General features: G+C 48.3%; 2 protein-coding genes across 6 annotated transcripts in view; one reads left to right on the top strand and one right to left on the bottom strand.

The window, feature by feature from the left end:
- GRAP2 (GRB2 related adaptor protein 2) overlaps positions 1 to 13,568 on the bottom strand; it is a 60,664-nt gene that overhangs the window by 7,344 nt on the left and 39,752 nt on the right. Inside the window, exons 2-4 of the mRNA XM_046646582.1 lie at positions 11,075 to 11,166; positions 4,340 to 4,431; positions 957 to 1,076 (exon numbers count right to left, since the gene is read on the bottom strand). Of these exons, the coding sequence (XP_046502538.1) occupies positions 957 to 1,076; positions 4,340 to 4,431; positions 11,075 to 11,152 (290 nt within the window). The 5' untranslated portion in view covers positions 11,153 to 11,166. The remainder of the gene's footprint in view (positions 1 to 956; positions 1,077 to 4,339; positions 4,432 to 11,074; positions 11,167 to 13,568) is intronic.
- The window catches only part of ENTHD1 (ENTH domain containing 1), a 155,385-nt gene continuing 142,269 nt past the window's right edge, over positions 453 to 13,568 (top strand). For 4 of the 5 annotated variants that reach the window (XM_046646577.1, XM_046646579.1, XM_046646581.1 and 1 more), the window contains exon 1: positions 453 to 1,032. The gene's annotated coding sequence lies outside the window, so the exon portion shown is untranslated. Of the gene's footprint in view, positions 1,084 to 13,568 lie in introns of all 5 variants that reach the window. The other variant, XM_046646578.1, reaches the window with a different exon arrangement.

Below are 13,568 nucleotides of genomic sequence, written 5' to 3' on the forward strand. Positions count from 1 at the left end.
GACGTTAGCTCAGGGCTAATCTTCCTCAAAAAGAAAAAAATTCCTTTTTTCTGAATGGTAAAGTGACCTCAGTTTATTACCTGAGATTGGATTTATGTACTTAAAGTACTAAAACTGCATGCCTTTCAAAATATGCTGAATAATCCAGCCCAGCATTTCCTGTCAATTGACTTGACAGTAAGGTTTCACTGTCCAGGTTGTCACGCCTTCCTTCTCGCAGCATAATTCTTGCACTTTCATATGTGGTCACCAAGTCAGGTATGTGACTTGCATTCCCCGACACGCTGACCACACGCCGTGAGCTCAGACTTGGGGCTTCCGAGTGTGGGGCTAAGTCATGTTTATGCCTGGACTGAGTCACTTCCTTCTGAGGGCTGCACAGTTTTTGCTGTTACGGTCCCCGCCCCCGCCCCCCCAGCCCTCCTCGCTCTGCTCGGTCGCTCTCACTTTGCTGTATTACAATGGGTTGAGGTAGCCCTTCTTTTTATGCGGCCACCTACAACTGTGTATGTGTCCTACCGCAGTGACTTGGGGTTTTCGTTTTTCTCTGACCCGTCTTCAGACATGCATCAGTAGTAAAAGAAAAGCTTAAGATTTAAACCCCAAGACAGAGGCGGACAACTGGGAGTTCTCCTTTCCTTCTTCCTCATTTCCTCCCACAAATACTCATCGAGCTCCTACTGGGCACAAGGCACAAAGGTGAAGTAGATAAAAATCCTGTCCTTCCAGAAGCACCTGGGCTAGAGGAGGAGGCAGATGAATGTACACATAATTTTGGCCACAAACCAGTGTACCAAGGAGTTATGTATACGTGTTAGAGGAAGGAAATGGATGGCAACATAGTTGGTAAGACGCCTGGGCCCCTTGGCCACCATGCTGCTGCGATAGGTCAGACTCAAGAGGTCACCTCACGGCTTAGCAGTCTGGCTCAGGACAGCATCGGGCATGGCCAGTACCTGACGGAGATGGAGAAGTCCCCGGGGGAGCTCTGGCTGGCCCGGATGATGAAGAAACCGACCTCCTTGCCCATGAGTAAGTTCTCTGCCTGGTGTCTCGAGAGGCCTTCGTGAAACCATCTATCGGGTGAGAGAAAATCAGAGGATCTTGGTGAGACACCAGGGTGGCAGGAAGGAGAAGTGGAGGAGAGATGACCCAAAGGGAGAGAGGCTGGCAACTGGTCACTAGAGAGGAGAGAGGCGAAAGGGGGGCCAGAAGCTTTTGAAACCGAGCAGCTGCTCCAGGCACTTTCCAGGCGAGGCAAGTCAGTGTTCTCCTTTACGCATCCTCTTTGTTCCTTCCCTCTAGGAGAAGTCTCTCTCCAGCTCAGAAAGCCTGAATTGTGGAAATGTGCCACTGCACCAAAATGGGACAGTGTGGGAGTGACTCACTGTGGGAAGCGGCCGCCTGCTGGCAGCCGTGTGAGGGATGTCGCTAGGAAAGAACTGCAAGGACAGGAGGGGACTGCTTCAGGCACTGAGGGCAATGAGGCGGAGCTGGGAAGGGGCCTGAGTGCTCGTTCCCTGGCTGAGAACTCAGTAGCCCCAGGGGCCCATGGGACCTGGGTGGCATGGAGCTCATAGGGTGCCCACAGAGGCTGCAAGGGAGTCCTGCCCACACACGTGGACATGAGTGAGGCTGGCTGTAGCCAGAGAGCAGTGTCTACACACTCAGCTCCTGGACCCTCCCTGAAAATTCAGGCTGGAAAATAATCTTTACTGTGGAAAAGGAGGAACTGAGGAGGAACCGCTCTTTCAGGGGAGCAGGCAGGGTGGCAGCCTCTGGAAGTGTTGCTGCGGCAGCTCAGCTCGGCATGTGTGAAAAGGCCAAGCACTTCCACAGTGGCGAGGCTGACGGCGGCTCCAGCCCCAGGGCAGGAGGCCAGAAACCGCTCTCCACCACAGAAAAGCAGAGTGTTTGCAATCACTCAGCGGCCAAAGGTGGGCCGCGTCCCATTTCTTCAAGGTGGCTGCTCTAATTGCTGCCGCTGGAAGGCTAGTATGTGCGTCCCTTTATCGTGGATGTCTGATGGGCTGTGGCTTTGGATTCCTTTGTGAGCAATGCTCTGTGCTCTCTAGAATTTAGGAACCTGAACTCCAGACGGGATGTCCTTATTCCAGAGCTGGAACTTCTGGGGAAGGTTGGTAGGGCTCTGAGGGACTGGAAACAGAGGGTTTATGGCTGTCATCTGGCTGGGGAACCTGCCAGGGTATTTGCCATCCAACCCTCAGGTCTGAACAGTGGCCACCACAGCAGGGCCTTGTGTAGGACACGTAATGGGGATGGGAACAAGAATGGGATGTGCTCCACAGCAGCCATGCTTCAAAGGCAAGATCTCAGAAGAGGCAGCAAGCAGTGAGGGGAGCGTTTAGAAAATACACATTTGTCCTCTGATTGGAATTTGATGTGACTTCTTTCGAGACCTGACAAAATGTCCACAGCCCACATATTACATGAGTGGCCCCGGTTTTATCATTACACACCATTCCAAAGCTATTCGCTCATTCATTTAGCAGCTTTTATTAAACATCTACTGTGTGCTGGGCCCTCTTCTGGGCACTGAGGATGTAGCAGTGAGCAGAACAGACAGGAACTCCTGCCCTCATGGAATTACACTCTAGTGTGTGGGGGACAAACGAAGAGGAGGGCTGGGGAGGGAGGGAGTGATTTAACCTATGCTGACGTGGAGGGCTTCACTGGCAGAGGGAGCTTCTAACCCTAAAGGAGATGAGGAGAAACCAGCAAAGGAGCCAGACGGGGAGCAGCCGGGAGGAGGGGGGACCCCAGGGAAGGGTGTCCCGGAGGCCAAGTGAAGAAAGTGTTTCAACGAGAGGGAAAGATCCCCCACATCAAATCGTGCCGAGATGACGGCAGAGAATCGACCACGGGGCTGGGAAGTTCACTATGACCTTGACAGAAAGGTTTCGAAGGAGGTGTGGGGCTTCCAGAGAGAATGGAAGGCGAGGAGTTAGAAACAGCAAATATAAATAATTCTTTTAGGGGCCGGCCCAGTGGCGCAGCGGTTAAGTGCAGATGTTCCACTTTGGCAGCCTGGGGTTCGTCAGTTCGGATCCCGGGTGCAGACATGGCATCGCTTGGCAAGCCATGTGGTAGGCGTCCCAAATAGAAAGTAGAGGAAGATGGGCATGGATGTTAGCTCAGGGCCAGTCTTCCTCAGCAAAAAGAGGAGGATTGGCAACAGATGTTAGCTCAGGGCTAATCTTCCTCAACAACAACAAAAAATAATTCTTTTTGAAGAAGCAAGTGGCAGCTGGAAGCGGATTTGGGATCAAGAGTTTTCTATTTCATTTTGTTTTTGTTTCTTGGTAAGATGGGGGAAATTGCAGCATCTTTGTTGGCTAATAGGAATGATTCAGCAGAGAGGGGAAGAAAGTTCACTCGGGAGAGAGAAGGGAGAATTTCCGCCGGAAGCACAGCCAGTTCTTTCCAGACAGCTGCAGGGACGGCAGAGAATCTGAGCGCAGTTGCAGGAGGTGGGTGGATGCAGAGAGTCAGGTGGGCAGTGGGATGGAGGGCCTTCTCTGGTGGCTTCCATGGTCCCAGGGAACCCGGAAGCAAGGCCCTCAGCTGAGAGTGCGGCGGGGGAGGGGCTGGAGGTTTGAGGAGCGTGGAAGGTACCACTGACCTGTGCTGGTCATTTGGAAGGTCACAGGGCCCAGCTGAGGTCAGTGGTCATTCTCTGGTTCGGTGGTCGGGACTGGTTTGCAATGAGTGGTGCGACTGCTCCTCACCGGGGTCGCCAACACCACTTAGGTTTTCTAACAAACCTTTGCTGTTTGAGCTACAGCCTGACTTTCAGACAAGATTAGATTTCTATCTAACCCTTGTGGTCAATTCTTGAGACAAATGAGACCCAATCTCAATTTTTCAGTTTCCTCTTTATAAAGGGAATTTCCCCTTTTCTCCCACTGACTTCTCTCATCGCTGTGAGCAGGGTGGGAGGAAGGCAGGGAGCATCCATCCTCCTGAGCCGTTTGGGATCCCGGGTTAGGATGGAGGGTGGGCAGGGAGAGCCGCGGCTCCTGGAGAAGGGAGGCCAACAGCGCCCCCACTGGAATTCTTGGGAACTGTGATTACAATTATAGATGATTTTAGTTTATAAACTTAAAATAGGCAATACATGCACATGGTATAAAATTCAAAAGGGAATGCAGGGAAATGCAAATCTCCCTCCCACCCCTGGCCTTCAGCTCCGTGGTTCCCCCTCCAGAGGCAACCATTTTTGACAGTATCTGGGGTGTGCATGGGTAATTTTAGCAACTACTGAAAAAATAAGGAGAGAGTGTTTGGGTAGGCCCATCAGCAGGCTGGAAATACTTACTCAGGAAACTGGATGTCTATAAAATTCTTGGGCACATATCCTTCTTGGCTCCCAAGTTCCGCCTTGAACCACTCCTCTTGGTTACTTAAGATCTACATGGAAGAGAAGGAAGGACAAAGACACTGCAGAGAGGACATCAAGAAGCAAGGGAAAGGGGCTGCAGGGCACAGAACGCCCTTTTGGATTTAGGGGCAAAGTCAAAGAAACCACATGGCTGCTCTAGTGGGCGAGCAGTGGGTTGATTTTCAGAGTTTGGCTTCTCTTGACCCCAAGCTGTTTCTGTCCACTTGTATCACCCATTCATGTGACCCCACGATGGCACGGCCTCCCAGGTGCAGCATCAGGGGCTTCCCTGAACTCCTTTCTCCTTCTATTTTGGAAATTAATGTATCCCAGATCTCAGCACCTTAAGCTCCTCATCTGGGAAGATGGCGGAGAGGCAAGAGCAGCTACTCCATGTTTTTTTCTTCTCTGCCAGGTAACCAGGAATCTTTTAAAAATTTAATTTGTTCGGATTAAAACTTAGACATCCAAGTGGGGCTAGCTTTGAAAACAGTAACTCTGTGTTCATACCCCATGTGTTTCACAAACAATTTCTACATAACTCAAGGTATCTGGAGTGCCTTTTCTAGACTTGCTTTTAGAGCCAGATCACCGGCAAAACCAGAAGTTCTGTCTTGTTACTATATGGTCCTGCCTTGACTTTGACCCCAAATGTTATCACCTACCCTGATTACTCATATGACTCTCCAGACTTGACTCTATGTGGCTTCTGGTTAATTCAGAAAATGAGTTTCACCGTTAAAAGACAACTATTTGCCCCCCACCTCCCACCGAGAATGTGTCAAAGTATGCCGAACAATAATTCCAGACGAGGATGGCAGAGCAAAAAGAGGGAAAGAGCCTTCACGAATGTCATGGAGCCACTGAATTCACTTCCCAGGAGCCCTCCTACTTCTGGACTTTGCGAGAGAAATAATGAATCTTCGTTATCGTTTAAGCCATTTTTAGTTTCTGTTTCTTGTAGCTGAAAATGTCTTAACTGATAGAATTACTATGATAAAGGGGAAAGCAGAAGATGGATAGGAAAGATTACCCAGAGGAGAGCCCATCAGGTTGCCCAGGCAATGACAGCAGTCACCCAGCGAAGTCCGACGGCCGAAGGCTACTTCCGGGATAGGGGGACGTGCGGTGCATTCTGGGAACAAACGCCTCACGCTGTTGGGAGTTTAGCTGTGACCCCAGGAGGAGGGAGAGAGGAACACAGGTCCATGTGGAAAAGTTTGGAATTTTATCTTGAAATTTAGGGGAAGCTATTAAAGGGATTTAAGCAGGGAAATAGCACAGGAAGAATTAGAGTTAAGAAGAGAATGCTGTATCAGAGCGGGAGGGGGGAGTGGAGGGGTGAAGTCGGGGAGAAACTGTAGGAAGAGCGCAGCCATCCAGGCAAGAGAGGAAGGGGACCCGGGCTAAGAGGCAAGGATATATTTTAGACGAGTTCAAGAAGCCAAATGGGCAGGATTTCCTGACTGTTTTCAGAGCTAAGGGGAGAGCGGGGATTCTGGGATGGCTCCGGATTTCTGGCTTGGGAGACTGAGTGGGTGGTGACGCCTTTACTAAAATAGAAAATACAGGAGGAGGAGCAGTCTGAGGAAAAACTCACGGACTTCAGATTGCCTGTGGGTGAATCCCAGTTGCCCCTGGGACCGTCTGAGAAGAAAAGCTCAGTGAGCAGTTGGAGCCGTGTGTCTGGGCTCAGCAGAGAGGTTGCGATTTTGGAGTCATCCGAGAGTGGGCGGAGCTGAAGTCATGGGTCCCGTGGGTTTCTCTCTCCCGGAGATGGGAAGAGAATCAAAGGGAGCTAGGTGTCAAGAAGCAACGATGGCCTATTTCTAATATCACTCCCGAGGTGGAAGAAAGGGGAGAGTCCTTTGAGTTTGGAATGAGAAGACCTGGTTTCTAGCTTGGTCCTGTCACTAGCTGTGTGACCTTTGGCAAGTCAATTAGCTCTGAAAAATAGGGACAATAATAACCAGCTAGCACCTCATGGAGCTGATGTGAGGATCAAATGAGCCCTGGTAGCTGAAAGACCTTCAGAAAGTGTACGCTCTTTTTAAAAATACGATTCTGTAAAATGTGATATTCTTACAAGGGAGGGCTCCAGTTCTGAAGGACATGGAAGGTTCTTTAAAGTATTATATGTGTATGTTTTGAATTTAATCATCTGTTCTGAAGAAATAAAAGTGTGTCCCATATTTGAGTTCTAGAATTGCTGAGAACTGAAAACTTTATAGTTTCTAACATCAAATGTGACTGTTGGTATCACTAAGGACGTGTGGGTATGTATGCTGAAGGGGGTGGTAGAGGGGAGCAGAAAATCTAGGTCAAAAGAAGAAGCAGGAAACTCCAGTGGCTGGTACTCACACAAAGAACACAAGGACATTTCACTCCATGCCCTCTCCCCCAATTTAGGGCTTTGGAAATCCTTTGTCCTGTCACGTGGGAATGCAGTGTTTGGCCTAGGTAGCTGATGTCGAATATGAAGGTGAGCAGGGATGAGGTAAAAGAGGCCATTTGGAAATTGGTTCATCATGGTAAGAACCACATTTTGTACTTAGCTCTCTGACCTGAAACCAGCTGTAATTTTAGTAATCACGGCTCCCACCCATCGACCTCCTGTAGCAACTGAAAGATTATCCCACAATGCCGGCCATTTCTCCCCGCCGCCTGATGCTCGGTCTGCCCGAGATCGTGTTCCCAGAGAGGTGAACTTACAGGCTTTTTATGGTGGATACAAGGCAAGGTTTTAAAAAAATCTCATTTCTGCAAAATAGAGTATTTGGGGGGAGGTGGTTTCCTTCTGCCGTTGTTGGCGCGGGGCCCCGTACTTCCTGTTCTCATCTCGCCATCTCTTCAGTTCCCCCTATCTCTTGTATGCATCGTGTAAACCTGAGCAAGGAGTTCAGCCTAACACGTGAGGTTTTACACTTAACTTTACTGTAGCTGAATTCTTATAATGCTGCCTATGAGGATAATTTTCTGGGTTACACGGCCTGAGAATAAGGCAGACGTGGGAAGAGGACAAAATGTGCGGTTGGAAGAATTTTAAAATTGGATGGAATTGCAGCTCTTGGAGGCATAGCACAAATCTGAAGCCCTGAAGAAATTAGTTATGAAGGATTAACTCTTAGTGCTTTTAGGCTGCTGTTTTAGTAGGAAGAAATGCAGTCAAGTTAGACGTGTTACAGAAGCAGATAGAAATGGACTGGGTCAAGAGATGTTTTAAAATGACTGAAAAATTCAAATGGGGATTGTAAGTCTGGTGCTGTGTGTAGCTTCAGGTCTGGAGGTTTGTGACATGAACATGATACATCAACTCCTGATTTTTCAAACGTTTCTCTCACAGAAGTGGGATCAAGTCACTCGGCAGGAGTTCCCTGTCCACCATCTTGTACACCATTCTGTGATCAGCATCTAGCGAGCACCTGCTGTTTGCACTTAGGTGTTGGGAATCCAGAGATGAATAAGCTGTGGGCTTTGTCCTGGGGACTCACAGTTTGGGGGGGATGGGTTGGTGGTGAGCTGGTCAGACATTTTTTGTACCTTCTAATGAATAAAGTCTTTAGGTTTTTGGCCTTTAAGGCCAAACATGGAAGAATGTCCCAGGAGTGAATTGCTGGGGTAGTCAAGAGCTGGCTTTGAAAACAACTGCGAGGCTCCTGGGTCGTGTTACTTATCTCTGGAGGAGAGGGGCACACCTTGCAGTCGGACATAGAGACCCATAGGCAGGGCCACTAACCACCAGGATACAGACATTCTGTGAGGCTCGGCTAACAAGCCCCTCTCCACGCTTGTCTTTAATGTCACCACTGCAATGGACAGAATTTGAAAAGAAGGAGGGGTTTGGCTTTCTGATGGAATTCTAAATGAACACGGAGAAATGCAATTTAACAATTCAGGGAATGTGTACTGAGCCCCTATTTGGGGCTGTGGCTTGTGGTCGATGCTGGGAAGAGACAAAGATGAACTTGGCGTGGCTCTGTTCTCAGGGAGCTCACAGGCCAGTGGAGGAGTCAACCATGCATTCATTCATCAAACATTAGGGAGGCTCACCTTTCTGCTGTTCTAGACATTCCGGCAGACCTGGCCTCGCCCTTCCAGAGCTTTGGTGAGTGGAGTAGCCAACACTTAAACGGGCCGTCAGGATCCCATGGGGTAAGGGCAGCAAGGAGAGATGGATGAACAGGGTGCATGAGAGCACGGAGGCTTGGCCTGCTCATAAAGAACTGTCATGTGAGGCGAGATCGGAAATGTCTGGAAAGGAGTGTGTGTGAAATGCTTTGGAAGGGCTGAAGAGGGAGAGATTGACTCTGCTGGGGAGGTATGGAGCGGGGAAGATTAGAGAGGGTTCCATGGCAGAGGTGGTCAAATATGTGTGTGAGGGAGAAGGGCATGTGGAATATAGAGAAGAGCCTGAGAAAGGACAGTGTGTATATTGCAGTGGGACTTGGGGGCCATTACGTACACAAAGATGTGCATGTGTGTGTGCATGTATGTGTGTGCATGCATGTGTGTGTACATTGATGCATGTGAGCATGATGAGGTTGGGCAGTGGGTTAGGGCCCGATGACATAGATTTCAATCAATTGGTAAGGGGGAACCACTGAATGCTTTTGAGTGAGGAAGTGATATGATCTGATTTGTTTTCTAGAAAGATCCCTCTGGGACTAGTATGTAGAATGAAGGAAGGAGGAAAGACAGGAGGCGATGAGGCCAGTTAAGGGGCTGTGGTATGGTCTGAATAGTGAGAGGCAGCAGGAATGGGTAATACCGATAATATGGTGACCATTTATTGAGCATCCTCTTTGGGCTGGGACTGTTACCTCTAATCTTTCCCACAATCCCACAAGATAGATATGGCCTCCACTTAGAGATGAAGACACTGAAGTTCAGAGGGGTCCAGTGACTGGTCCAAGGCTACCTAGCTAGGAGCTGGGATTCAAACTCAGATTTATCCGGCTCCAAAGTCTATGCTCCTTTTTACTGCATCAGATTCCTCTTTAGTGAAGAAGGGGATTGCTTGATATCATGAAAGATATCGTGAAAAGATATCATGAAAGAAAAATGTTCAGAGCAGAGTCCAGTTGTTGAGGAGTCAGAGAGAAGTCCATCCAGATCTAGGAGGGGGACAGTCAGCAAAGTCAGATTCTGCAGGCATTTTAGTGGAGTCCTTATGTTCCACATCAGGACGATCACTGGTGGACTTCACGGGACTGTTGGGGGACAAGGGAGGATTCCAGTGGGTTCCAGTGGAATGAATGGGAAGTGAGGAAGTGCAGGCACCCCACACAGAGAATTCTTCCCAGTATTGGCAACAAAGGAGAGGAAAGAAATTAGGAGCTGGATTGAGAAGCAGAGATGAAGAAAGTTCTTTTTTTCTTCTTTTTTACTTTTCTGGGGACTTGGGAAAACTTAAGCAAGATATTAGGTTCTGTTTGCAATGGGAGATGGGGGTGGGGGAGTTGGCCCCTGGCATCTTTTGAGGAAGGATGCTCTAGAGTGGTTGATAATCACAAGGTCACAATACCCCATAAAGAAGGGAGGGACTTCCCACTATGTGGCAGATCCCTCTGTGACCTTGGTACGATCCCAAAGTGAAGGCCACCTTTATCTGGGTCAGCAGCCCAAGCAATATTTTCCCCTTGAGAAGCTCCAACATCGAAGGCATACTCTTTGCAACCACATTACTAGATCTTGCAAGGTGAGAACAGTTAGAAGGCTAAATACTGAGGTGTTCAGATTCCAAACCAAGTCATCCCACCTGGTTTGTATTCCATAGACACTTTCTGACATGTCACCCTCCCACATGCTGACAAAGTTCTTTCTATAGTGTAATTCTCAGTGCTGAGACAATGGTAGCCTCAGGGCTGCTGGGCAGTCTGAGAAAGTCCATCTAGGCTACTGAGGACCAGGGATCAGGATATCTGAGGGTGCTTGAGGCCAGGCATGGGGGCATTGGCATCACAGACTCCCCATTGGCCTCTTGAGGGGCTTGTGCTCTTTTGCACAAAACAGGGGCTAAGACGCTGAGTCTCTAAGTGTGGTGCATGAAATGTGGAAGAAGTCCAAGGCCTCTTCAGCTCAGCAAGTGGCCACTACAACACAAGTGCGGGCGGAAGACAAGTTTTAAGAAGCCCCTGAGTGGCCGGGCGTGCATGCCTTTGTTGAGCCGCGTCTCCTCCCGCTGCCTTTCCCGGGCTGTCTCCACCCTCACCCTCCTCTTGTAAGCCCCAGCCATGCTGAACCTCACAATGCTCACTGAATTCCGCATGGGCTTGCTCATCTCGGAGTTTTAACTAAAAACCCAATTCACTTTCATTGCATTCCCTGACAACAGACATCACCACACGTTCCTACAACCCCATCTTTCATTGTGGGATCACTTATTCCCTCACCTGTGCTCCCCAAGCACTTAAATAAGAACATCCGTGACAGCCCTTTGGCTGGATTTCTTTCCCCCTCCAGACCACAAGCATCTCAGGACAAAGATGGTGGCTTATGCCAACTGGATTTCCACCACCTGGCCTGATAGCTGGCACACAAGGAACCTTTTTGACTGAGGTAACTTCTCTTTTTGAAAGCAATTGTGTGCAGCTCTTAAGAAACAAAGGCGTGGATCGCCAGACCAGAGTAACCTAACCTCCCCGTGGCTCCCGCGGACCCCGCGTCACCCACCTTCAGAACATCTCCAGTGTGAAAGCTCAGTTCATCCTCCCCTGAGGCGGTGAAGTCAAACTTGGCGATGGCTTCCATGTTGTCCCGTGAAGCTGGAAGAGATATAATACGGTCATTGTGCCTTCCTGCCGGGGGAAGGGCAGCAGAGCAGTTGTTGGCTGTCTAGCAGTCTTAGCAGCTGGTAGGTGAGTGGCCGAGTGTCTCCGGGCCGGACAGGGAGGCACAGGTGCACAGAGAGGGCCTTTGTCTTTGGGAAGAGCTGCTGGAGCCTTTAGGATCTGGTTCCCGCATCATTCTCTGAATCCCCAATGCCAGGAGCAGGAAATGAAGGCCAGCGACTGCCTCTCCTTGCTCCTATCATCTCCCTTCGCTTGTTCTGGCCTGTCACCATTTCTGGGGCATCTCTGTTTCTGGTTGATAAGGACAGAGACTTGCTATCATCTCTAACTTGAGGCCCGAGGGGCTGGAAAGACTGTTCTGTAAACACTGTCCCGAGGCTGTCCCTTGGCAGCTATATTTAACCAGGCGGTGTTAATTAGACAGATGCCATTTTCTCTTTTACATCTGAATCATTTAAAAGAATTAGACAGCATTGGCCAGTGGGGAACTTAGCGTCCTTCTGCATGGTTTGAGAGTAGAGAGCATTCTGGTTTTAGAGTTGGGAGACTCAATGAGTCAGATTCCTTATTTTATTATTATAGCGTTAAGCCAAGTACATTCTGAAAATTTTTATTTTAATATTTCGGAATTGAGTTATAATATCAGCCCCTCCTAGTAATACATGAGACCTGTGTAAAGATAACTAAGTTAGCCTGCAAATGAAATACAGTTGGTTTTTTTAAGGAGACAGTAGGATGTAATAAAAAGAGAGCTGAGTCCGGGTTTTGTTGGTGAGCAGCTGTATGATGTTGTGCAAGTAACAAAAACTTTTGGAGTCTCGGTTTCCTCACCTATAAAGTGGGGATCATAATACTCAACTAATAGGACGTGAGATTAAATTAAATAATAGATGCAAAGTGTTATACAAGGTAAAGCTAAGTAGTATTCATATTTTAAAACAATTTTGTGGAATGAGTTTATCCTCAGCAAAGGCGTCCTGGCCAAAAGCAGCTCAAGTGTTCTTCTGATTTCTCCCATCTCCTGAAACTTCTCATTGAGATTTGATGCTTATTCTCCATGGCATCAAATCCTTTGGTTCTCTGATAAGACAGCTTACTGTCAGGACACAATCTTGCCACTTTCGCTTGCCACTTATGTTTTGCAAAATTTGCAAAAGTCTGAAACCCTTTAGCTTGGTAACCCTGAAACCTAATTGACTTTCAGGGACCAGTAAACTGGGACCACAGTTGTCCTCTCAGTGGGAATTTCTGCCCAAGTGACAAGATTTAGGTAAATAAGGAAAGCGGCTACCGGTGGAAGGGTGCCACATGCGGGGATCGGAGGATTAAAGCCGACTGCAGTGGTGGTGATAGCAAGGGGCTCGTTTCTCTGATTTTCCACATTTGCTTGGTCTCCCAAAAGCAATTTGTGAAGATGAATGTTACCAGTCCCAAAGATAGATATTCAGCAGAAAATATTTCAGGAGCCAGAGTAAAATGTCATAGTTAATTCTGCGAGCTTTATCACCAGCCAAAACTTATTTCCAAACAAAAAATTATATATATTTACCTTTTGGACACTGTTTTCAAGATCTGTCCATCTAAGGCAAATTGAAATTTCTGTGACCTAGGATGACCCACTCAACAGGAAGGAGTATTCTGCCCTCCTTAGTGAATGCTAAATGCATTTGCTGATTTGATCCACCCCATTGCTTTAACATGCAGAGCTTCCCCTAATTAAGGCCTTGCCTCCAGTTTGCAGCGAGATGTGGCATCTGTGGGTCACCCACGTGGTAGACACTGGTCACCTCAGGAAATGAAGTGTCAGGTGAATGGTCCTGAAGACCAAGATGCCATTTCTATGCAAATTTACCTTAATAAGCAGGATGGAGACAAGGAGAGGGCAAATGCTAAACATATTAGAAAGTCACATAAATTCGTGATTAAAAAAATATCCCAGGCGTGCTCTACACATGACCTTGAGCTTGGGAAGTTCTTTCTTTCCTACATTACATGTAACTCAGATCAGGCCCAGGTGCTCGGTCCCGGCTGGATGTAAGTGACCTCAGCGAAAAGCCGAGACAGAAGTAAAATTGCTTTTGAATCGTGGCTCTTTCTCTGCCTTCCCCCAAGAGGCAGGTGGTACGACAAAGCCAAGGACACAGACACATCACAGAGCTCCCCAGCTTATAATATTAATCCTGGCTCAAAAAACCCAATTAAGCAGGCCCACTCTTCATGAAATCACTTTAGAAAAATTTGTTTGCATCCTGTTTCCATTTGTGAAATGAGATCTGTTCTGATGCTGTTTGGCAGGGGGAAGAGGTGCAGGGGGCCTTGGGGTATGCCCTGCTTTCGTTCAGATCGTAGGGCTCGGCAATCTCTTCCCTGCAATG

The sequence above is a fragment of the Equus quagga genome, chromosome 19 (assembly GCF_021613505.1).
Source record: "Equus quagga isolate Etosha38 chromosome 19, UCLA_HA_Equagga_1.0, whole genome shotgun sequence".
Classification (NCBI taxonomy): Eukaryota; Metazoa; Chordata; class Mammalia; order Perissodactyla; family Equidae; genus Equus; species Equus quagga.